The sequence below is a fragment of the Neovison vison genome, chromosome 7 (assembly GCF_020171115.1).
Source record: "Neovison vison isolate M4711 chromosome 7, ASM_NN_V1, whole genome shotgun sequence".
Taxonomy (NCBI): Eukaryota; Metazoa; Chordata; class Mammalia; order Carnivora; family Mustelidae; genus Neogale; species Neogale vison.
The window spans coordinates 175,958,540-175,984,841 of record NC_058097.1 but is presented as its reverse complement, the minus strand read 5'-3'; the positions used below and the strand labels follow the sequence as shown (position 1 = coordinate 175,984,841).

Here is a 26,302-nt window from a genome sequence, read left to right as displayed (position 1 = left end):
TCTTTTTTATTACTTAGGGAAGGAAATAGGAGTAGTTTCTCCAGTGTTGTTCCTGATTAGAGCTCTTGTTTGTCCATAAGGTGCTTTTGTACCAGGTGTATAGAGGTGCCCCTGGACCTGATGAGTACATGTTTGTTGAATGGCATACATCTCCCACTCACCTCTTTGGCTGCTGTTCTTGTGCAGTTAACAACGTTTGCAACCATATAAGGCAGACTGCAAGTAGTCTATTATGATTTGTCTCCCAAATGAACATTCTTTTTGCTTGCCTTTTTTTTTTAATCATGTATCTTTGATAAATGCTCTTATGCTTGTATTTGCTTTTATTTGTCACCTTGTGATCTTCTGATATTGTGGTATATGCCACATTTTTATGTACATATTTTGAAATGAGATATATAGGGATTCGATTTTAGTACTTGTGATAGTCTGTAAAACACACATAATTGTCAAAACATATATATAGAGTTCTTAATCAAAGTGTTTTTTTCTCATTTTGAAAATTAGAGGAGATTTTTACAATGCTCTAGGAAAGAATCACATTGGGGGAAAATGACTTTTATTTTTAATTTTACTGCCTGTATTTCCTAGCTCTCTTCACATCTGGAGTTTGTTTTAGAACCCTATTTGGTGTATCCAGAATGAATAATTAAGCAACTAACTATACTATGCATTATTGATCGACCAGATTTAGATGTTATTACCTCAAGTTTTGTGTGCATTATGAAACTGACACAAACTTTTCACCCCATTCATAAACTCTATTGAAATTTCAGGAACAGGAAGGAAACAGCACATTTTTTTTTCCTTCTTTCAGGGTAAAGTTATACAATTAAACTGTATTGCCTCCCTTCTCCCTGCCACTTACATGAATCTCATTTATCCTCTACACTGAATTCTTCTCCTTTGGATGCAAATAAGGCTGGGAGGTAAACTCTCTTTCTCTCTTGAGGAGACAAAACTGCCTAGAAAGAACATCTGGCTGTAAACTGGACAATCTCTGAGCTTTGATTTCTCTGTAAACTGTGGAGAAGGAGGTTGACTAGTTCTTAACTTACTGACTCTAAATAACTTCATGTTACAAAGCTGATTGCGATTGAGCGTCTGTAGAGTATCAAAGCCTGTGCATTTATCCCCAGACTTTGGAGTTGCTCATTGAGCAAGGGCATAGGGTCTAGTTTCAGTAATGGTGGTTGTGAAGGACAAGAGCTACATGTAGTTAGTCCTACACAGAAAGCCATCCGTTCTGAGTTTCTTGACTTAGGAAAGCAAACTGGTATTTTCACCTTTTTCATTGTCCAGTTTCACATTTCTCACTTTATGACTCCTTTCTTCACAGAAAGGCTGGATTCAGTAAGCATTGGGACTACAGAGCCAAAAAATGACTAGTCTATGAAGTCACACATGCATCTTTGAACTTGTATATTTCGTAGCCCTGTGGAAGTGAGGAAACTTGTGATTCTCCTATAAAAATAGGTAGAAACCAAAAATAAATGCGTGTCTGCATGTTTGTAGGGCCGATAGAGTTTTTGCTTCTGGATATTTTGTTCTTTGAGAAGGCCACACGACGGTTAGGGGTGGCGAAAGGCATAACGTCTACCTTCACGTGTGTGTACCTCAGCCCCCCTACCCAGTGTGCCAGAGACCACGAAAGCAGGAAACCATAATGATGATAATCACGTAGCCAAGTATTTTTCCTCTAACTTTGAAGCACACAGATGTGCCCGTGGGGGCCTGCTGAAGCCTTTACCTTGGATGTGAACGCAGAGGCTAGAGGTCAGCACTGCCTTTCCTGGGCAGATCCCACATATAACTTACTATCTTCATCTCCGAGGTGTCATCTTTATCACGTTTCCTAGTTTCTCTACTGGCGAGGAAGAATGTAAGGACCCTTGCAACAACAGTCTGAGTGCAGACTACTTCTAGATTTTTGTGATTCTTTCCCCCTCACTTTTTAAAGTGCTGTCCTTTACTCCTGGTACAAGAGCAAATTTATATAGTCTTTTAATGTTCCTATTTCATCGTCTTAAGTAATATAGAATTACATGAGGCAAGTATGGTAAAAAATACAGCTGGCGTAAACTGGTTGGAAGAAAACGCAGGTGGCTCTGGGATGCCACCCATGGGAGCAGGAGTACACGGGGTCCCCAGGGATAACTGGGACTGTCGTTAGTCAGTGCACTGTGGGCCGCAGCCAACATGTGTCTCAGCGGGACGGGTGCCTGTCCGTTAAAAAAAATGTCTGGGATTTCTAGAAAAATCTAAAACAGAAAGTATGAGTAGTTTCTGGTAGTTGTTCATAATTTTCCATATACTGTATTAGTACTTCCTAGATTTAAGTTTTTATTTTTACCTATGGCCTCTGCCTACCCTGCAAAGATTAAAAAACAAACAAACAAACAAACAAAAAGGTGTAGGTAGAGCTCAGTGACAGGGAGCATGAAATTTTTACAACTCTGTGCTTATGCCTGGGTCTTTCATTTTTTATTTTGGTCCGCCCAAATGCTTCACGGAGTAAGATTTTATAGTCTGAGGTACTGGGGACGTCAGGGAGGATCTTAAGTTTTAAGAAGGGTCGGGCCTCCTAGGAATATTTTATATGTGGTTTTTAAGTAAGGTGAATTTGGAAACTCCCTTTCCCTGGCTGGGAGGAAGGACGATCAGAAACTTGTGCAAGCAGTTTTGGCTGTCCTCTCTTCATTCTCTTCACTGGGGTTGGAAGGGTTGAACTTTTGGAAGAAGCTCTTAACCCCTCACATAAGTGCCCTGCTCTGTCACCTAGAGAGGAACGGAACAGACCGCATGAGCACGAGCACGGCCGAGACAGTCAGGCTTATCCTTCATTGGGTTTCCTCCCACTTTTTGCACTTAGATGGTTCAGAGTTCCTGCAGTCTGCCTTCTTCATAAGATATGCAGGGTGTACAGGGATCTGCATATCCTTTTATAACATTTCACAAAACTCCTCAACCTTATTGGTCTTCAAAATCCCTTTCATCGTACATGTCTGTGTTCCAGTCTATCCCTTTTAAAGAATGTGTGCTTGTGGATATTAGGAAAATGTGTCCCGGGTTCACACTACCATTGGGGTGTATCCTGGTGTGACATATACACGCGCACCAACTAACAATAGCTATAAAAATGAAATCTTGCACGGGCCATGCCCTGTCTTCCCAGTCAGCAGGAACAATGCTTTTGGGGTTGAAAGGAAGCTTTATCACCGGGGAGGTGTGCGTGGGGGGCTCTCGGCTCAAGAAGCGGGGTGGGGGAAGTGCTGCAAATTTTAGTATAATGCATAATGTTGAAAGAAATTTTATCCCATCATAAAGATTAGCAGGCTGTGTAATTCAATTTAAAATTGGTCGGCGTGTCCTGACTATTATAAAGCCTTTCTTTTTTTGTTTTATCGCCATTCCATTATTTTAGGTCATACACCAATACAGAATGGAGCATACAGCCAAACCATACAAAGTCTCTTTCTGTGGTTCCACCCATTGGAGAAATTGTTGGTGAACGCACGAGATTATCTTAAAATGAGTTAAGAAAATGCTTGCTCAATTGAATGCCGCCTTGTTTTCTTTCTTGCATTTTTTTTTTTTAAACATAAAATGAATTTCTCTGGGCAAGCAACCATTGAGAGTGAAATCTTTTAAAAAAGCATTTGCCGGACACAGGGCTTGGTTCTCAAAACTCCAGAGTTAGCACTTATCTGCAGTATCATGGGCATTACTGTGCCATTGAAAACCAAGATGCAGTAGCTTATGTTAATGCAAGACTGACAGACCCACATCTGATGGCAATTACCCATACTGGGGGGTTAATAAATGTTCTTAGAATTACTGTCTTTATTTTCTTTATTACAAGAAAAATGGGCCACTTTCTAAGCTGTGCCTCCTGCTTCTTGCTCCAGTCTTGGTGACTTGCTAATTAACTGTTTTGGTTCCAGTGTTTCATGGGCTCTGCTGGGTTTAATATTCCTGTTAGGGAAATGCTAAATCCTTTGGTCAAAGTCGTAGGAAAAAAACTACATTAAATTCAGCAAACATTTATCCAGGTGCTCTTTATGAACAAGAGATGAGGAGCTATAGAAATCCTAATAGCGAGATTTCGATGCGCCAGCAGAGTGTCTGGGAAATGAAGGTATAATAGTTTCTTTTCTTTTCTTTTTTTTTTTTTTTTGTCTATTAGTGAGGAGGCTTAATTTTCATTCATGTTCTTTAAGAGTTTCAGTCCTGAAGCACTTTGTTAAGAAAAGTCTTCCTGCTGTATCCAGACTCAGTAGAAAAGATGTTAGGATTGATGTTATTGAGGTCTGCCATGTTGTAGGATGGGCAGGTTCCTGGTTTGGTGTCATTCATCTTTTGTCATATTTGTGCTCCCTGACTGTGGTAGACACACATTTGCCATGGTGAAATGTATGCCTGCTTTACTTTAACTCTTATTGGCCAGTCCAGACTTCCAAGTATCTCTGCCGGAAAGTTCCTGAAATGACCGTGACCGTGGCGTGGTGGGATTTTTTTTTTTTTTTTTTTTTGGCGTGGTGGGATTTTAAAGTTTCCTTTACATTGTAGGCTGTTCCATGTCTTCTGAAGGTTCTTGGCATGTCTGTGGGGCACGTTGAGGTCAGTACATGAATCAGGCAATCAGGAAGACAAGAAGACACACGCAACTGTTGTGTCCTATAGGTTTTTGGAAGGAAATTAACTTTGGTCTATGATTCTAATCTAGACAGAATTAAGGCTATCCAACCCTTCCAAGGGGAATTAACTTCTGAAGCTTTTTACCTAATTTGAAAAGGGGTTAATAGATCCACTCGGTTTATCCTGGTATGTCCCCCATCTGAGCAGCTCAGTTTTCCCTAGTTCAAGCGTCTTCTCAAACACACTGCTTCTCAGAATGTCCCAGGCAGAGAGTTCAAAATCGAGATTCTGGAAGTCTAGCTTAGACCTAAGGAATCAGATTTTCTAATGGTAGATCAGAATAATCAGAGCTTTTATGAGCTCTTCTGTGGCTTTTCCAGTTCATGACCACTGTTCTTACTTATGACAGTATCAGTTGTCAAGTTCAGGGATATTATTCTGCAGGCTCTCATCACCTGTAACAATAGGCCATTCTTTTCCACTGGGACTTCTGTGTATTTCAGTTACTTTATGTGTGAAAGGAGATCATTGTTCTTACCTCCTATGTTTCATGCAAGAATTAAGTATGTTAATGTATATATAGTTTTTTAGGACTGTGGGGAACAGAGGGTAAGTGAGGTATGTGTTGGTTGTAGGCCTCATAATTGTCATCATCTTTTGATTTGTTTCCAGAGACTCTGCATATCTGTGCCCGTCGCCAATCAGGATCTCTTCCCAGGCTGTATTGTAAGGAGGAGAGGAAGGGATACAAATAGCGTTGTTTGGGAGAAATGCTATTAATTAAGCGTGCCGAAGTATAAACATAGTGAGTTAAATCAGGAGGCTTTTGGCTGCAAGAAACCAAATAGCTTAACTGGCAAGGGACTTATTATCTCGTATAACAAGAAGGCTGGGAGTAAAGCATTTTTCAGGATCTGGTAATTCAGGGGCCTGAGTTCTTTGAGCATTCCTTTCTCCTGTTCTTATATGTTATTAGCCTTGCCACAAAGGTTGGACAGTGACTGTTAAAGTTCAGGCAGAGCAAGAAGTTCAGTGGGAAGAGGGGCTATTCTTGTCTCATTGGGCCCCACAGGGGGCCCTTCCTGTCTCATGGACCAGGACTGGGAGACTTGCACCTCTTTAAACCAGTCCCTGGCAAGGGAAAAAAAATTACCACTTAGTCAAGATCTGTTCACCTGGGTCTAAGAATAGGCCCACTTTTTTTGAGCACATGGCTTCCCTGGGGGTGGGGTGGGGTGGAGAGGAGGGGGATGAGAACATGACAGACAATATGCGCACATTTGGTCCAGTCTTGTACCTTTTTTACTTCCTGCGTGGTTGCTTCGACACGAGACCCTTACTGTTGATCTTACTGAGGCAGGAAGTGGAATAAACACATTTTAGATTTTCAATCACAAGAGTAGGTTTTGAAAAAAAATATTCTTTAGTTATGTTTTAGCTCATCAGTGATAGAGGATGGCAGTACTTGAGTGTTCTCATGAGAATTGAGGTTTTAAAGGAACCGTGTGTTTGATACACTGTTCTGCACATCTCGTGCATGTGTGTACTTGTGCGTGTGTGTGCACACCTGCACAGATGTGCTTCTTGCCTCCTTACATCGTGTTTCACATGATTAGGGAAGTCTTTCCTAACTGATTATTGATAAAGTGCTGGGAAGACTGAAAATGTTGACTGATCCCCCTCAAAGACCCTTTCCTTGGGGTGCCTGGGGTGGCTCAGTGGGTTAGGCCTCTGCCTTTGGCTCGGGTCGTGGTCTCAGCGTCCTGGGCTCGAGCCCCACCTTGGGCTCTCTGCACAGTAGGGAACCTGCTTCTCCCTCCCCCGCCTCTGCCTGCCTCTCTGCCTACTTGTGATCTCTTTCTCTCTCTGTCAAATAAATAAATAAAATCTTTAAAAAAAAAAAAAAAAGACCCTTTCCTTGATTGCCATACCTCGGTAGATGTCCTCTGTGACTCTCTTTCATAGCACCTGCTAATTCCCTGCCTAGCATTTATCATAACCTAAGTTGAATTAGTAGATATTTACTCCTTTATTATCTTTTGCTCCTAGCTGAGTATAAGCTCCAACAGGGTCTCCATAAGAGACCCTTTTCTGTTTTGTGCATCATTAATTCCTAGCCCAGACCAAACATACTGACTGTCCTACCCAGCAATCTGGGGGAATAGTGTGACTGTTGTAGAAAGACTGTGATCATTCCATGGGCATTCTCAAATCTCATCCTGACTTTTGAGAGGGTCGGGGATTTAATGAGATTTAATGGGATCTAATAGGATTTCTTTTCCACAAGCTGCTGGATTAGGAAATTAGGTTGAGACCTGACTTTGCAAGAATTTTGAAATCAGGTTTTTAAATGAGCTTAAAGGGAAAGGAAACTACAAAGTGGGTGAATCTGAGAACGTGCAGTTGAAATGTGCCACATGACAGAATTTAAAAGTAAGAATGGTTTAACCCAAAGAACTGAAATTTGGCCAGATCTTCCTACTAAGAAATCAACTTTATGGGCTTTAGATGGGTTTGAATAGAAGTGGTTGGTGTTCTTGGTTGTGGAGAATAATGTTAGAACCTGCAAAAAGACTTTCTTTTCCTGCTAGTGTATCTGATCTCCAGTTTCTGGCTAAAACATTTCAAAGACTTGATTTAAAAAAAAAAAAAACAAACTAATAGAAGTAGTTTTTTTCAAAAAAAGTTTCCCCTCTACTTTCAGCATTTAAGAATCAATGATACTGGCTTTACCTCCCACTCTGAGGAGAATAATCCTAGTGAAAAATGCTAGTATTTCAGAGACGTGCAGAAATGAATACAGGGCTGAGAGAAGCCACTGTATTATAGGAAGATAGCGGTCTAGAAAAATCTTCTGCTCAAGACTTTGAGAAACCACCTTGGTACTTGATACAAAAAAGGGGTACCATATTGGCTGAGCGTCAGCCAATCGGTTCCTTAGTTTCTGGTGGGAAAAAAAATAAGTAAAAATTGGATGCTAGCCTCATGGAAGATCTTTGCTGCTGAGTTTCAGCAAAGGTGCCTCAGTCATAGTGTCAGAAACAGAAGAAACATTTGGAAGGACATTGGCTGGGTCCAGAGAGATCATTTTACTGTTTTAAGTTACTCTCTGACTTAAAATCACAGTTAAGATAGCTAAACCCATGCCTTCCCTGAGTCAAATGAAAGAAAATGGTCTAAACTATGATAGCAGAGGTTTAAAAAAGAATAAGAAAGATGATTCCGACTGTGAACTTTGAGCAGTCCTGTATATCTCTGAGATAGGAAGAAATAGTGGCCATCGGCCCACAGGGTTATTGGATGGTACTTGTGGGTCGTGGCAGGTTGATTTTAAAAGTCCGGATTCATGATTGTCAGCACTTTCAGAAATGCCTCTCAGTTTCTCTGAACCTAAATTTCCTGATCTCTAAGGCAAATCATTTAGGCCATCTCTGACTCCATAATTGTATGATATGGTAGAAAGGGGAAAGATGGGTCGGCAAGATGGGGGGTTCCACCTTGCAGCTAACTCATAGGGTGACCTTGGAGGAGTCATTTAGCCTTGCTGGGTCTTGGGTTCCCATTCCAGAGAAGGAATGATGCTGATCTCTGAGGACTCTTCTAGGTGAGAATTTCAGGGAGCCTGGAATTAGAGAAGAGGTCAGGAACACCCTTCTGCCTCTTGACTTTTCTGTAGGAAGCAAGTGGGAAGAAGCAGGCCCTGCAAGTACGTTAGCGTGGATTCTTTCACGTGACCCAGCGACTTGGGGTCCTGAGAAGATGCACACACATGTCCTGTTTGGCCCAGGCAGTAGGCTCATTTGGAAAAGAATGGCCTCAGGAAAGCCAGCTGTCAAAACAGCAGTGATTTGCCTGAGAGGCCTATGGGTAAGAACTTTCAGATGAAGGGATACAGTGAAGAAGAAATACAGACACCTTCCTCAAATAATGAATGGCTATTCCATTAACTCCAGTATTGATTACTCCTCGGAGCTACCCAATCCTGGGAACAAAGGTTGGGAAAATCTTTAAATGAGTAATGTTAATCATGCAACAGAAGTGATTCTCTTCTGTTTTGAAATTGAAACACATTATTTGTGTGATGGGTATAGTTCTTTCTTACATTTATTCATCCATTTATTTGTTCACTTCAGTCAACAAAATTGAGTCCTTATTGTGTGCAGGCCACTGTCTCTGCCTTCCCCAACAACAACAACAAAAATTCTTTATAATAGATTTTTAAAATTAGACTTAGTTTCTCAGTTGCAAATGAATAATATACTTCGTGATGTATACACATGGTGCCATCCGAAGATGAAAGAGAAATAGGATTTGTCACATTTTAAGGCCATTCAGAATTTAAAACTGAGGTACAAGCTACTCCTGTCCACATGATTCTTAGCCAGGATAAAATCATTTCTTCATTGACTCATTCATTTGTTTGACAGATAATTACTGAAGCCTACTGAGAATGCAAAGATGAGTAAAAGATAGTCTGATCCTCCTGAGGTCCATGGTCAAGTGGGAGAAAGAGCCCTGTAGACACATTCTCTTTCTATCAGCTGCAAGCATTTAGCAGGCTCAGAGCCCAACCTATGAGTGGAGCAGTGGCTGAAGGGGGCCAGGTAACAGAGTTACACACCCTACACAGGGAGTTTGGCCTCTGATCTGTAGGCAATAGTAGAAAGTCTGGGAAGATTTTCACATAGGTGAGCGTGTAAGTGTATGGAAGGAATATATGATTGTATTTGTATTCTGGTAAGATCACCTCAGTATGTAGGATGGATTAATAAGCAAAGTCTTCCTTATAGAAAGATGTATTAGTTTCCTAGAAGTGCTGTAACAAAAACCATAGACTTGGGCCTTACACAACAATTTATTTTCTTTCAGTTCTGGAGGCTACTATTCCAAGATCAAGGTGTCAGGTTTGGAGGCTGGTAGATGGCCAACTTCTTGCTGTGACTTTTTATGTGGGAGCACATTCCTGGTCCATATTTTCTCCTCCTTCTTCTTCTTCTTCTTCTTTTCATAAAGGTTTTATTTATTTATTTGTCAGAGAGAGCAAAGCAGGGGGAGCAGCTGGTGGAGGGAGAAGCAGGCTCTCCACTGAGCAGGGAGCCTGATGTGAGACTTGATCCCACAACCCTGGGATCATGACCTGAGCTAAAGGCAGATGCTTAACTGACTGAGCAACCTAGATGTCCCTATTTTTTTCTTCTTATAAGGAGAACATTCAGATAAGATTAAGGCCCATTCTTATGGCCTCATTTCAGTTTATTCACCTTTTTTTTTTTTTTTTTTAGAGGGGAAGGGACCAAGATTAGGAGTAGGGTCAATGTAGCCTTTTTTTTTTTTTTTTAAAGATTTTATTTATTCATTTGACAGACAGAGATCACAAGTAGGCAGAGAGGCAGGCAGAGAGAGGGAGGAGGAAGCAGGCTCCCTGCTGAGCAGAGAGCCCGATGTGGGACCGGACCCCATCCCAGGATCCTGGGATCATGACCTGAGCTGAAGGCAGAGGCTTTAACCCACTGAGCCACCCAGGCGCCCCTATTCACCTTTTTAAAGGCCCTATCTTCAAATACAGTCATACGTTTGAGGTACTAAGAGTGAGAGTTTCATCATATGGATTTTGAGGGGGATACAGTTCAGCTCATAAAAGATGCAAACCTAAAGGGAAGGTTAATCCACACCTTGCCAGAGGGCTTGGGTGTGTATGGTATGGGGAGAAAAGTGGACATGTACTTTTAATGAAAAATTTAAGGCTAAAGCAGTATGTATTCACCTGACTTCAAATGTTCAGAACATTTGACCACCTCTGCTCTTTTCTCAATTTATTGTCTTGCTGGGAACAGTGTTCAGCAGATAAGTATGCTCTCCAACTGTGCCGTGTTTACCTGGACTCCTTAACATATTTAATTGAATTATTTAAGGAGAGCTGTAAAGAACACCATATGCCAAAGCACACTATGAGAAAACACGGACTTAGGAAGACCTGTATGAATTTGTCTTGAACTGTAGATTCAAGATGTTGAGGGCTAGAGCTCTGGAAACTAGAAAACTATGATCTCTTACTTCACTTGGATTGCTGTAACAAAGTACTACAGACTGGGTGGCTTATACATAACAGAAATTTATTTCTCACAGTTTAGAAGGCTGAAAAGTCTAAGCTTGGGAAACCAGCACAGTTGAGTTCTGGTGAGAGCCTTCTTCCTGATTCACAGATAGTGTCCTCCTGCTGTGTCTTCACATGGCATATGGGGCTAGAGAGTTCTGGAGGGTCTCATTTATGAGGGCACTAATCCCTTTCATGGGGGTTTCACCTTCATGACCCGTCACCTGGCCCCACTTCCAAATGCTGTCACATTGGGGATTAAGATTTCATCATATAAATTTGAGAGGGACATAAACATTCAGACCATGACATACGGGAAAGGAATAAAAATGGGAAGGAACCTTCAACTCCCTGTCCTGGAACCTTGGACCCCAAGGGTCATTAACAGACTTTTCAAAAATGGTTTCTTCCTAAGGAATTCTGCCACTTTGTACTATTTTACCCTAGAGGGGAGGCTCGTGGCATGAGGCTGCTAAACTGTTCCAAAGGAAAGAGATAGAAATTTTTGGAGCTGGTGTTTCAACAAAACCAAAACTTATCACCGGGAGACTTCATGATTTCATAACCCCCGGGAAGTCTACTTTGTAGAGAATTTTGCCAATTGAAGGGTTGGGGGGGGAAGCAGAAACAGAAGAGGAAATGAACGTGGTCTCCGATTTCTTCCATCTCATTGCTGTCGCTCTCGATCAAAATAACCTTCCCTGAGAGCTTTCTTTTGAAATTTTGTCCTTGAAGTGCTTCATTAAAACTTTGAATTACAAAATGGGAAAAGTCAATTTTATTGGATCCTAAATTTTGCTTTGTGCAGCATCCTGTCCAGATTGCAAATTATTAAAATTGACATAGGATGTGTGTGTAAGGTAATATCCCCTTTCGTGGGCTCTTCTCTAAATTTCAAGATATTCTGTAGAGTGGATTAGATTATCCAGTGAGTAGGGACTCTGAAAAGAAAATAGAATTGTGTATTGATGCCTTCAGAAATATTATTTGATGGCAATAAAATATTCTCTGAAATTCCCTTCAGAGGGGAGAAAATGGAGTTTGTTTGCAGTAATTGCATTTTCTAGCATTTGCTCTCATACTTTCCAATATAAGCCAATTGGAACCTGTGATTTGGTTTTGCTTATTGGCAAAAGTACCATGTAAATTGATCTGTGATGCATTTAAAGAAGATGCTTTTGAAAGTTTGGAAATTGAGATGGCTTTCTCTTATTAGATTTCGAGAGTATTAGGGTTCATTTCTATATTTTAGTCTAATGTAATATTAGCCAAATATGTTCTTTTTCAATTTAGTTTTAATCAAGTTCTAGAAGACCATTTTCATCTAGCCCCAGTGGCGCTGTTAAGGCAGAGATTTTATTTCCACTGTCAACCCTCTGCTCTGGCTTCTGTGGACCAGCCCCCTGGAATCCCTGCACACTGAAATCCTGCATGCATCTGCCCAAACATTCCTTTAGCAGGCAAAAATAAGAGTATTTATTAGAAAAAATATTTTTTTATTACTATTTGAAGGGTTAAGATGGAGAGGGAATCTAAAATTCTCTAAAAGTGTTCTTTCTTTTAAAGAGTATGGTCTTTATACCGGTATTATTTTTATTTAATTTGATTTTCACCATATTTAATGTCTGAAAATGTAAACATAGGATTTGCATTTGTTCTTCTTTTTATTCAGTAGAATTATTGATTCAGTATTCAGTAGAATAATTGCCACTTGTTTTGTAAGTGATGCTGGAAGGAGTGCCTTTTTTCAGTTGCTTTTTAAAGCTTTGTGGGGGAAAAAATAACAATATTCTTCAGCTCACCATGGATTTTGTCAGTCAACACTGCCAGTTTATTAAAGACATTTATGGAATACTCTTTAAGGTGGTAAGAAGTTGGACATGGGCCCCTTATCCAAAATCAGGTTACAGTGGACAACAGAAGACGGGGTAAAAACGATGATGATAATTATTGTTGATGTGTCAGGTTCATATTAGGTCCTTTCCTGATCTCACTCCGTCTGCACATCCTCTCTGGCACGTAGGTTGTACAATTATCCTCATTTTTTCTGATGAGTAATATGGAGGTGAATGAGCATGTTTTAAGTTTGAGTTTCAGAAGTAATAAGTGATGGAACCAGGAACTTGGTCCCAAGTCAGTCTGACTCCACAGCCCATGATCTTTCCATCGTGCCGTATATCCCCACATCTGCTACGTTTGAGTGATAGAAACATGCACCCCGCTGTTTGAGTTGAGATTGACAGCGTCTTGAGCAGTTCTTCTGGTGAATTCTTCTGGTGACTATCCAGTGGGATCCTGATTTGGATCTCGTTTTCTGAACCTTGGGGAAGTAGGTGAAAGGGTCTTTAAGGAGATATTCTGAGTGCTCAGATAGAATTTGTTGTATGGGGAATAGATCTTTTTCAACAAGCCAAGGCTTATATTCGTCAGGGAGAGTTTGGACAGAGTACAGTGAAGAAGCTACTTGTGGTTCTGGTTGTCCAGCCGCTTGGAAATACTCGAGTGTAGTTGGAGCTGGGTCTCAGTGGACAGTTCACTGCCCCATCTTCAGACGCAGAACGTGCCATGTTGGTCTGGGTGGCAATTTAGAGATACTCAGTTGGGAAACAAAGACTATATTGTCATTCATTAATATTGTCGTTTGTTTTTACTGCCTTGTAGTTGTCCTTTAACATGTATGAGTGTGAACGAGTGTGTGTGCCTGAATGTTTAAATCACAGAAAGTTATGTTGGATTAAAGTTACAGCTGAGACAGGAAACGCCTGTAGATCAAACAATCAAATCTTTGAGCTGTTTTTTTATGTCTTTAGTCATTATGGGTGCTAACCGCCTGCCTCCTCATGGTTTATACTTTTCAATGCAGAATACCGGTGAGGATTGAGGTTCAGAAGGGGTCTGCTTTCCTGGGTGGGGGATGGGATCTTGTCTCCTTTGTATGGATTACGGCTTACAGCATCTTCTGGTACCTTGGGATTCTTTGCATGGAGGAGGCTGAAGAAGAGGAGGGAGCGTGTCAGCTGTGGCTTCTTAGGCTTAGTCCTCTTTCCTGCAGTTGGACCACTGGGCTTTCACTCAGCATTCTTACACTCTCCTGGGTTTCCGGCTCAGCCCTGACGTTATTGTAATATAGTTTTCTGTGTTTAATATTTCTTAGACTTGGTTTCCCATTGCAAGCATGGAAGAAACCCTAATGCATGAGTTTCAGAGGAGAAGGTAGCAGTCTGAACCTGCTGTGTGGCTCCGTCAGCAAGTGTGAGTATTAACGTTAGAGCTGTCAGGACTTGTGAAAATTAATGGAGCCTGACGGGGGACAGACTGAGGTCAGAGACGGAGCTTGCCCTGATTGAATGTTTCTGGTGGCTTTGCGGCCCAGGCAAGTGAGTGTAAACCGTGGAGCCGAGAGGGATTGCTGGAGGTCCCTTCATTCATTTAACAAGTAGGCAGTGGGCACCGACTGAATGCCACGCATTTTTCTCGATGCTGGGAGAACAGTGGGGAAGTGTAGGCTCTGCCCACTTGTAACTGGCCATCTTCTCCCTGCCTCCAGGCTCAACTCAGCCCTGCTCAGCTATCAGCCCCTGGTAATCCAGGCAAGGAATGTCCATGACGCCTCTCCTTAGTCCATCCCAGAACCTCATGGTTCTTTCATCCTCCTAGTCACTGGGATTATTATTTGTTCCTTTCATCCTCCTGCAAAATTTTCTGCTTGAACAGTTTTCAAGCCCAAGTTACTCTTAGTTCTCAGTGGAATAGAGATTTCAAGAGTTTGGACATTTTCCCTCTCTGCTGGAGTCATGATATTAAAAATACAATAATAATTTTAAACAGAAGAAAAAATTGCTGCCTTTTATCCACCTTGGGGGCATAACAAGGTCCTTTTATAACACTAGCATTAAGGAGCAGTGTTTTAAAACAGGCCCCTGGCACTGGCCCCACCGCAGGCTGAAGATTTCAGAAAAGTGATTGAATTGTAATGCATCTCTTTTGTTTAGAAGCAGTCCCATGATAATAGGTCTGGCTATATATCGGTTTTATTCTTTTTTAATTTCACAAATTAGCGTTTTTTCTAGCATACTGCCAAGGGGAAGTAGGCCTGAAGCTTTGCCTTGTGAGTTTGATTTTCCTGGGTATCTGGAAACTAGAGCAGGTTCTCCTCTTGTCTCGTCATCTCTGTGTTTTCTTCTTGCTGCACAGTAAGCTTTATTGAATATGAGCATTATGCCACACATTTTTTGTCTTTCTGTATTTCCCAAGCCTATAATTTAAGGTATAGAGGGGAATGGGCGTGGAGATTGGAGATCTTGAAATTTGTCACCTTTCGATACCTAGGTTTTCTTTTACCCACAAAACCTGGCAAGGCACGTTTGCTTTGATGCTCTCAGAGTGCTTCACAAAGAACTACTATTGTACTCGGGATTTTTTTTTTTTTTTTTACTTCCCCCAGTTTTAGCAGAAATTAAGAGACAGCAGCCAGTTAATCTTGCTTATTAGATCTTTGATTTTAAAAAATGGGGTATAGGGAAGGCAGTATTTGGCATGAGCCAAACCTAATGGCCATTTTGGCCAACCCTGTTTCCCACGCTCACCATTCATGAGGAATGGAGAATATGGGGCAGGGGCCATCTTCTTGCAGGTGGTGGGCAGATTCCCAAGAAAAGTGACTGTTCTGGAATTGACTTCGGATTTTGAATTTTCCAGAGGAATACATTTTATAGTGATTCGTGGCAGAAATATAGGTGACAGTTGTATGATACTTAATTTTGAAGGACATTAATTTTTATTTTGGTGGGGGGGGGTCAAGCTGGCAAGGAATCTTGTTTGGCCAGAGCAGTGTTTATGTATGTTTATTTTTAAATGGTGATGCACACATGTGCTGGTCCTCACAACCGCTGTTATTTCCACCTAGTCCAGTTCACATTTTTGCTTTATGTCTTTGGTCCCTGTAGGCATTTGGTTTTCCTATCTTGGACTACTATTCCCCTGTCAAAGTCTCATATTAATTCTTATAACATAGCCAAGTTTTTTTTTCAAATTCTGGGACCCCTCATAAAGTTGGGCACAGGAGCTTTTTTCCTTCTCCTTCTCAAGGCCATGACCTTCCCTTCCTTGGGTAGGCTCCCAAATTCTTCTGAGAGCAGATGGGTAAGAAATTACACCCACAGCTGCAGTAGCATTTGGGGAATGCCTTAACTGAGCCAGGATGTGTGTTGTCATAGTATGGAGCTGAAACTGCTTCATGACCGCGGGAGGAGAAATCCATCGCGTAGCCAGTTCTATTTCTTGATCCGGACAGAAAAGGCTGCCGCTGCCTAGAGCTAGGGAAAAGGATCGCCACAGATGGACGAAGGGTATGAGGAGGACTCACGTATGAGGTAGGTCTTAAGCCAGACTTCATAAGACTCTTAAAAATTTGGGATCACCTGAAAGAAAACTGGTGTGGGAGGCGGAAGAGCTCTTCTCATCCCACTTGTGCCTCCAGTGTGGCCCGTGATTTAGCTTAGCAATTGGCCGCACCTCTCTGGCACTGTTTCTTCATCAGGAAAATGGAATTGGATAAACCAGTGGTTTTTCTGTTGAATATTTTTAAGCCAGGGCTAAGTCTTCACAGGAAATCTTTCCCCAAATCGCAAAGAAAAGGAAAGCAGTGGTGAACGCGGGAACAGGTCTCTCACCTCTGCCCTTGTCTCTTCCCTCACGTTGCCCGGCTCCCGCCCTCCGAGGCTCACGGATCACACTTTCAAATCACCAGATGCGGCTGTCTCTGAAGAGCCTGCTGAGGTCATGGGCTGTTATTCATGGGAGCCGCTTTAAGTCACACACTCGATGTCCAGAGTTTGGTAAGGAAGGGAGGCTGACCTTGACCCAGTTCACCGTGTGTCTGCTTTAAAGTTGTTGTGGCTTTATCAGACACGTGTCTATCTGAAAATCTTCAACTTTTCTAGACCTTCTATTCCTCTCTATATTCTTATATACTCTTCTGGGAGTATATGGAGATCGTGTTTAGTATCTGATTCTAGGAAGATGTGAGGGATCTTCCATCCCTCTGGAGAGATGTGATCGATCATGGTTTATACTATTCATTTGTGAATGAGAGGCTGATGCTGGCACATTTTTTTGGCAGTCAGTAAATACTAGAAGTGATGTGTAACTGGATAACAGAAGGGGGAAAAAAGTGATGTGTTCAGGAGACACACTTTGCAAGGTTAGAATCATCTTGACAAAAGCAATCAGTGTGCAGGTTGAAGGCCTCATAGGCCCACCTGCCACCTCTAGATCCAGATGCCTTCATGACTCTAATAATGCTTTTGTTAATTTGAAGGACGCATTAGACCATCCCAGATGTTTTTCCTTGGGAGTAGTGACCTTGTGCCACTGTGACCACGGAGTGATCCAATTTGTGGATCACCGAATATTTTCTTGGATGGCACCTGGGAAGGGTAATCATTGTAACAACTAGTATGTCACAGCTAATATCTGTTGAATCATCATGAAGTGTTTGAAACTGTAAGTTCTTTACATGCAGCATCTGATTTAATGTGTACCAAACCTTGGTGGGGGGTGGTATTATTTTCCTCCCATTTAGATTTTTTAAAAAGGCCAGTTAAAAAATGGTTTGTTAGAGACTTTTTTGGCTAGACTGAATTTGGGGGCAGAGTGGGACACTTCAGAAGGCTTAAATTGGGTAAATTCTGAGTAAACCTGTGTCTCTGGAGGACGGGGTGACAATGGTTAAACTTTGTCATATCCCAAGAGGACAAGCTCAGTTCCCGTAATTCTCTTAAGAAAGCTCCTGGAACATCTTGCAGAAGTTCGTTCATTCTTCCACTTATTCAGTGAATAGTAATCGTGTGCCTGCCATTTGGAAGGGATGGAACTGGGTACTGTGGGTCAAATATGAAGCCACAAGCCATGATCTGTACCTTCAAGGACTTCATAGTCTAGGGGGAGACAAGTCACATGCAGAAGGCAAAATTAAGAAAAATGAGTAAAATGATAATTAATGTGCACTGATTGTTCAGTCCATACCATGCATGTGCTTTAGAAATCTTATCTCATTTTATCTTGAGCACAGACTATGAGGTGGGTGCAGTTGTTGTCCTCATTTTGCTAGCACACTTGAGAGAATATAAGGACTCTGACCAAGGTCATGCAGCCAGTGTGGTGAAGCCTGCAGCAGAGTCCCCGCTCTTAACCTTACGCTGCCTCCATCGTTTAAACTGTAACAGTTTAAAATTGAATCACAGAGACTAGAAGGGTGAAACATACTATAAGAAAATATTAATTAATATCCATAAAAGTAAAGATGAAGAGGGAGAATGTAATGAGTCAACCGAGAATGAGACAAGAGGCGAAGGGGGCTGAGGAAGAAGAGGAAGGAAAGAAATGTGACAGAGGGAGGAGGTGAACCTGGGAGTGCAGCATCCAGTGTCCAGGGGATAGAGACTTTGAGGGACAGGGGTGTCACTGCAGCATGGTCCCTGGAGATGAGAAGAGAGAAAAGGTCTGCGCTTTGGCGATTAGGAAGTTATTATTGACATTCTGGGAAAGCTTTGGGAAGAGAATAGAAACACAAACCACATTGCATGGGGTAAGGGCTGAGTAACCACGTGTCTCTCAGTTGCTCATTGTGATAACAGGGGACGGTCGGACAACACAAATGTGGTAAGTGGGCCAGGGGTGAGAAGTCGTAGGGAGTGGAAAGGTCTGTGGCCGAATGGATGGTTGGTAGTGACTGGTCTTCTGATTTTCCAAAAGGAGCCAGAAAACCAGAATTTTTGCATGACATCGCCTGATTTCTAAATGTTCAATTTAAAAACAAAACAAGGGGCACCTGGGTGGCTCAGTGGATTAAGCCTCTGCCTTCAGCTCAGGTCATGATCTCAGGGTCCTGGGATCGAGTCCCGCATCGGGCTCTCTGCTCCGCAGGGAGCCTGCTTCCTCCTCTCTCTCTGCCTGCCTCTCTGCCTACTTGTGATCTCTCTCTGTCAAATAAATAAATAAAATCTTTAAAAAAAAAAAAAAAACACAAAGCAGCCTTGAGGGCCAACTGTAATACCTCTGTGGGCTGTATCTGGCCTACCAGCTGCAAGCTTCTGGAATCCTCTTTCCAAAAGTTTAGATGTGAAATGAAGAAGCATCTGAAAAATAAGCATGGTTTAGGATTGTATGTGAGAGGTGTGTGCGTGTGTGTGTGTGTGTGTGCCTGCGCGCACACACGTCAATGGCTGCTTGTTTTTGTTTTCTTGGGTTTGGTAAACAAAACTCCGTAAGAAGGAGAATTAAATATATATAGAGAGAGACCCAAAATATCAAAGATAGATGTCTGGAAAATGTAAGTGTCAGTGGGAGTGGAAAGAATGAGATCAAGAGGACATGAGAAGATGGGCCGAGTTCCCACTTCTCATTCATTTCCTTGCTGTAGTCATCACTTTGCCATACTTGTGGATTATCTGTACTATGATTTGCTCAATAGTTTTCTTTAGATTACCTCTTATTTTATATGGAAAAATAGAAAAATGAAAGTAGCGATGAAAAACAGAAACAAAAACTGAAGCCATATATCATTATTTGTATTGCCGTATTGTATTTTTCCAAATAATGCATTTTTAAAACTTCCAGAACAATTTGACAGTTTGTCAAAAGTTTATCTCCATTTCACTTAAAATAATCTTGTAAATTGATAGTAGAACATATAGCATGTCTTGGGAAAGATTGAATGCTTATTAGAGTTCTTTAGGTCATTCAAAGCAAGAATTTTTCCGTGTCAGAATAACTGTATATAGCCTCGGTTTTTTTATTCATGCAGGTCAACTTCAGTGGCCTGATCTGAATAAAATGGATCAAGGCAGGCACCTCTTTGTCTAACAATTTTTAAATGATGCTATTTGAATACCAAGAAGTTTGGAGCTTGACTGCAGAGCCTTCTGAATTAAGCTAGTCTTGAAAAAAAAAAAAAAAGATACCATCAAGTAACAGGAGATTTGTCAGCCTTCCTGCTTTTACTTACATAGGTAACAGAGGGTGGAAGTTGGAAACTACTACTGGATTCGCAGAAAGAAATGAGTTCGCTGGCAGTGTGTAAATATCATCATTTTGGTGGCTACTTCTTTATGCTGAGTCTCCAAAATTTGATTTAAAAGACACCAAAGAGAGGTCTTCCTGAAGGAGATTTACTCTGCACCAGTTTCACTTTCTCTTAAAAAAAAAAAAAAATGTTCCAAGAAGGAAAATATACTTCCTTTGCCTTCTCAGTCTCACCCGTGCCCTTCCTAAACCAAAATTCTAAAATGGAAAAGGCAAGAAGCCAGGCCTTCTTGCAAGAGCTGTGGTGCAGAAAGAAAGGCTTACAGTGAGTCCGTCGTCATGAATGATTAAAACGGAACTGGGCAGCTATAGCGTGACTTGTACAAATAGAGTTGCTCAAAGACTCATGCAGGTCCGACCTGCCTTGAAACAGATTACCGTCAAGGAAAATGTTTCAGCCCGTTCTGGCTCTGGGGCACAGGCGACTCTGGGCGTGCAGTATCGGGCCAAAGGGGGTCACAGAGCCATGATGTTAGAGTCCAGGGGCTTCTCAGAAATTCCCAGTGCGCGTGGTCATCGCGGATTTGCGGCCCGTTAATACATCTCTCAAATGTATTTTAAATGCAGGGAATTGTGCAAGAGATCATTCTGTCCAAGTAGCTCGCAACATACATCACACTCCTTATTGCCTTATGCTAGTGCGCATTATGAACTTGCAAAAACATACATTTGAGAGAGGCTCCCTGTTTTCCGTGAGCGCTTCAGCACAGCCGTACACAGAACTGAGGCCAAAGTCATGTCCCACAGATTGTGAGCTAGTAGTCAGGATATTCAGGGACGCTGGGCCGCAGTGTTTGCAGTGGCTGCTTTCTGCGGTGTTAGTTTCTGACTGCTTTCATTTCTCTCTTAAGCCTCCCTATTAAACCGTGTGCTATATATGCAATTTCATTACTGACAGAAACCTAAAAATTGAAAGCTAAAGAGAATAGCATTACAAAGCATACTCTGGTGATCTTAAAAATCATTTCAGGGGCACCTGGGTGGCTCATTCGGTTAAGCACTTGTTCAACTCTTAATTTCAGCGGAGGTCATGATCTCAGGGTCGTGAGATCAAGCCCTGCATTGGGCTCCATGCTGAAAACGGAGCCTGCCTAAGATTCTCTACCCCTCTCCCTCTTCCCCCCACCCCTACCGGTGTTTGCTCTCTCTCAAAAAAAAAAAAAAAAAAAAAAAATCAGTGTTAGCAAACACGTTTGCAGTGCGCTGCTGGGACTGAGGACTTCACAGCCCAGTTTTCTGCAGTTTGCATTGCTGAAGTCCAAGTACCTATGGCAAAACTTGCCCCCACTTCCAAAATATAATTTTCCTCCCCACTAAAGCTTCATTAATTAAATCATTGACTCTGGCTTGCTGGTAAGGACCAATTCCTACAACAAGTGTCTCCAATTTCCTGCTAGTGGTAACTTTCATTCTTCCTGGAATAGCAGGAAACATTAATTTTGCATTGGACCCAGGAGTCTCAGGAAGCTGGAATTATAGGCACCATTGCCCCACCCTTTTCTCCCCTAAAATAAAATGAAATAAAACAAAATGAGCAGCAGCTCTGCAGTGAGGCTTGAGGGATGGGTAATGACAAAGAAGAGAAAAGGGCATTAATTTCAGGATGGGGACAGCTGCCCAGCACTATCTCCCTTTGGAGTTTGGTTCTTATAGCATCACGGTGAGTTATTAATATGTATGATCTGTACTTTATTCAAACATTATAAATCTATGCAGAAGTCTGGTGTTTGGGTTTTCCTTTATAGCTTTCATTCTTCTTCCCAGAATTATCTCATTTTGATCGGGAAACTTTTGCATAAAAAGCACACACCGAGAACTCACATTTCCATACCATAAATATTAAAAGGGGGTTAAGCTTTACAGTTTCTTCTCCCATCCCGATGGGAGGAAAGTTAGCCTTCTAATCAGGGGGCCATTATTAAAGTTCTTTTTATTCACAAGCCACAAGGTAAATTTTAACTTACAATATGAAATTGTACTCCGGAGTTCCTTTCATTTATGTACATTGTGGAATGCTCGGCAGTGCCATGTCTTTTGTATGATATACTACAAATGTACTTTTGAAGGATATCCTACAAATCAAGCCGTCATTTGAGTTGTTAAGAACAGTTGGTTGGCTTATTTTTTGAGGACCAAACCAAGTCCAGACCTTTTTTAAGGATCGTGATTAAAGTGCTTTTCACTGGATAATTATAAAGTGTGATTCATCACAGTGTATCTATAGCATACAGAAGAGGGAAATGGAACTAGAAAGCTGAATGTCTTCTTAGTAGCTTTTAAGCTTCTTAGCAGCTTCCTCTCTCCTGTTTATTGTCATTTTTGCGAGCATAAAGGCGTAGTCATAAATTTTGGTTCCCATGGAAATATAAAGGAATGCGTGAGCTATTTCATTTGGGTATACTGTCTGCTAATCACACAGTCTCGGCTGTTGTACTTTGTGATGGGAAATGAACGTGCTAATTGGTACTCTTTTTTCTTATTTCAGGAAACCTGCCATATGAATATAAAATAGTGATTGCTGGGAATCATGAACTGACATTTGATAAGGAATTCATGGCAGACCTTGTTAAACAGGACTACTACCGTTTCCCCTCTGTGTCCAAATTGAAACCAGAGGACTTTGACAACGTTCAGTCCCTCCTGACAAACAGTATTTACTTACAAGACTCGGAAGTAACAGTGAAGGGATTCAGGATATACGGGGCACCTTGGTAAGTGCTCATTGAAACAATTCCCCCCCCCTTTTTTTTAGCTTGGCCCTAAGAAATTGTGGTGCAGCAGATAAGGGTGGGAAGAAAGCTTATTGCTGCATTTCGAACACAACACAGATTCTGGAACTGCTGGGAAGAACAGCGCTTGTTTTCACTGTGATGCTGATTTCCTTAGGCAAGATGAGTGGAAGTAGGGCTATGGTTCCATATGTACATGTTTATGTGACTGGGCTGCGTGTGTGTCTGTGGGACACAGAAGGATTTAGGGGAGGGTCACCTTCAGCTACTTCACACACAGATTCAGCTACTCTGAACATTCTAGGTAAGTCCTTTACCTCTCATTTTATACTGGAAGCATTCCTGAAATGTCTTCTTAGATTAGGGTTTCTCAAATCTTGCTTCGAATCAGAATCACCCGACCAACTCTGAAGAATTACACCTTTTTGAAGCCATACCTCCCCGGAGACTCTGATTCCCCTTCTGGAGGTAGAGCCCAGCAATTTTTATTTTGAAAGCTCCCCAGACGAGGCTGAGGTACGCTCCGTTTGAACGTTAAAGGTTGAGACTCAGTATGGAGAATTCTAGCCCTGAGCTCTAGAAAACTTGAAACAGGTGTGTATTCTTTGGGACCAGACCAGAAGCATTTGACCTTGTCTCTGCCATTTGTCAGTTGTGTGCTTTTGAAGACATTAGTTTACAGAGAATGAGCCTCATTTTCTGCATCTCTAAGACAATGGAGATAATACCTACTTTAGAGGATTGTTATGAGGATTAAATTAAGTGACATGTGTAATGGATATGGAAGAGTGCCTGGTGGTTTGCGTAGGGTAATGATCATTTTCTGGCCTTGGTTCTGCTCCTGAGTATTTATGTGAACTTGAGCAAGTAGCCTCCAAACCAATTTCTTCATCTTTAAAATGGGAGTTCTAGACCAGAAGATCAGTATCAGATGAGCTTTGAATTTAATTAATTAATTAATTAATTAACTTTTTTGAGAGCTCTGTGTGTATATAAGAGCAAAAGGACTAACCTTTACTTACCCAATTGGAGAAGTACCCCAGCCCTGCACTGGATTTACAGATAAGGCTGGAAGAGGACAGACAGTGAGCATGAATTCAGATTGGCCATCCCACTCGACAGTTTGGTCTGTCCTCTGTAGAGTAGAAAGTGGGGGTATTTTCTCAACAGCTGATCTCTTTTTTTCCCCTAGCTTTACTATTTGGGATCCAGAAGGACTGATGCGGGAATACAAGAAGTATATATTTTGTTTTAAAATCAACCCAACAACGACTGAACTCTTACTTCAGTACCTACTCTATGCCGTGCATTGTTCTAGATCTTTTTATCTTTTATCTCTTTTTCCTTAAAATGCTTTTAAGAAATGGACACTGTTGCGATTCTGATTTGGCTGGTGAAAAAAACTCAGGCACAGAAAGGTTAAGTGACGGCTCCGTGACCACCCAGACTGAGTTGGCAGCCTCCTGTCCTGATTTTGAGTCTGACTCTGGGGTGTTCTGTATGACTGAGATGGGGACGGTAGCAGTGTGGTAATTGGGGTTTATAATCTGCGGTGGTGATGTCCAGCTTGACTGAAGTACATCAGGGAATGTTTTGTATATGCAAGAAGGTGGTAAAGGGCAAGAGAACAAACAGTAGGATTTGGTCCTATCCAAGTGTGAGCTGAAAACATGGTAATATCCAATGTCGGTATTAGCATTTCCGGACAAAGGTCTGGAGAGGGAGCTTTTCCTCCCTTCTAGCTCCCTTCTTAATGGCTATGCTATAGTTTAGGAATGACCTCTGATTGGCAGAGACACTCTATGTGGAATTAAGATTTTTTTTTAATACCCGAAGATGATTTCTGAAAGATTATGGAAGGCTGTTCCAGAATGAGCCAGACGTTCAGAAATCTCCGGATTGATAGTTGCTGGAGTGATGATAGCAAGCAAACTTCCTCCATTATCTGAGCAGATTAAAATCTGTTTGGGAGAAGGTTTAGCTACACTGGTTGACAGCTGTGAAGAATGAAGGAGTGATTTTGGATCCAAAGGCAGATCTTGCAGCATCTCAAGAAATAATAAATATATAAAATAAAAAATTAAAAAAAATTTTTAAAAACCCACAAACCACATAGTAATTCAGATACGTGATGGGGCATCATCGTTTTCGATGGTGGAAATATGTGATGTGATGGGGCGTAAAGACTTCAGACAATGTTTATGTCTGAGCTGAATTGATGTCATTCAAAAATTGTTTATTTTAATAGGGTGGTTTAATCAAGAAGGTAGGTAGGATGAGTCCTCTGAAATGTTACCCTAACGTTGTCTTTACACATAATTTGTTGAGATTTTCAGAAAGTTTTAACTGTTTCCTGCCTAGCACTTCTTTACAATAAGAGGGATCTTTAAATGGAATTTGTGTCACCCATACGAATTGCTGTGTTATGTCTTTGGACTAAGGATATATATTTTGGAGGTATCAGTAATTTGGATCTCACTGGGAAGATATTTTGTTAAAATTAATAAAAGAAGATGAAAACAGAGAAGGAGGCAAGCCATAAGAGACTCCTAACTATTGGGGAAAAAAAAAAAAAAAACTACTGAGGGTTGCTGGAGAGGAGGTGGGTGAGCAGATTTGGGGTAATTGGGTGATGGGCATCAAGGAAGGCACTTGGTATAATGAGCACTGGGTGTTACATGCGACTGATGAATCACTAAATTCTATCCCTGATGTGAATAATACAGTATATGTTAACTAAATTGAATTTAAATTCAAAAATTTTCATAAAATATTCTCAGGACTGCTGATAATCTGAACATTGATTTGGGAATGCCCATGCTTTAGTCTTTCTATGCAGAGAGCACAGATTTTCTGAGCTCTCCCATTTACTCAGCCCTGGTACCTTGGGCGGGTTTCTGAGCATCTCCTGGTCTCTCTTTTCTCATCTTTAAAGTGGGAGATGGTGGCATTACTTCTTTCCTGTGGTTGCTATGAGGCTAAATGAGTTAATGCATCCACAGCACCCCAAAGACTTCTGGCATAGAGTAAGCATCTAATGAGTGTGAGCTATTACTGATAAGGGGGGCTAGTCTTCCAAATCTCCTTTATACTTTTGCCCGTCTTCGTTTGAAGACTGTTAGACGAGGAGTCAGATAGGGTGTGTTGGAGCTTAAGTTCCACCGCTACTGATGGAGCAACATGAGGCCAATCACTGAACTTCTCTTTTTGTGAAATAGGGCCAGCAAGGTCTGCCCTAGTATCTCTCATCCAGCACTCGCTGAAATGGTCACCAAAGCTAAAATTTTCAAAGAGTATCCATATTTGCCAGCATGCTTGATTATTTTAATCTTGTACAGTTTGTAACCACTTTCGCTTAAGAGTTTGACTGGAAGCAACGTTGAGGGGGGATTTATACCAGAGCTATCGCTTTTCTCCCTTCAGAAGTTAGGTTTTTCCCCATCCCTGAGACCCACCCATAGGTGAATGTCTGCTCAGTTACCCGTTAGTTATTCCAGCCCCCAAATAATGTAAACCCGTTTAAGTTTGGTTCCCGGGCTTTTCCAGTGAACTTTGATATTACTAGTGGTCTTACTTTCCAAACATAGATCCAAATAAGATCCTTGATACAAAGGATTTCCATCCTGTCACGGATTTCTCAGAGGGGATTGCCGTCCCACCAGAAAGATAGCTGTAACTCCCATGTTTTAAAAATGTAGATCGTGGGGCGCCTGGGTGGCTCAGTGGGTTAAAGCCTCTGCTTTCAGCTCAGGTCATG

At 41.5% G+C, this 26,302-nt stretch overlaps 1 protein-coding gene across 4 annotated transcripts in view; it reads left to right on the top strand.

The window, feature by feature from the left end:
- MPPED2 (metallophosphoesterase domain containing 2) overlaps positions 1–26,302 on the top strand; it is a 174,923-nt gene that overhangs the window by 63,010 nt on the left and 85,611 nt on the right. For all 4 annotated transcript variants that reach the window (XM_044259005.1, XM_044259006.1, XM_044259008.1 and 1 more), the window contains exon 4: positions 22,302–22,527. In XM_044259005.1, the coding sequence (XP_044114940.1) occupies positions 22,302–22,527 (226 nt within the window). The remainder of the gene's footprint in view (positions 1–22,301; positions 22,528–26,302) is intronic.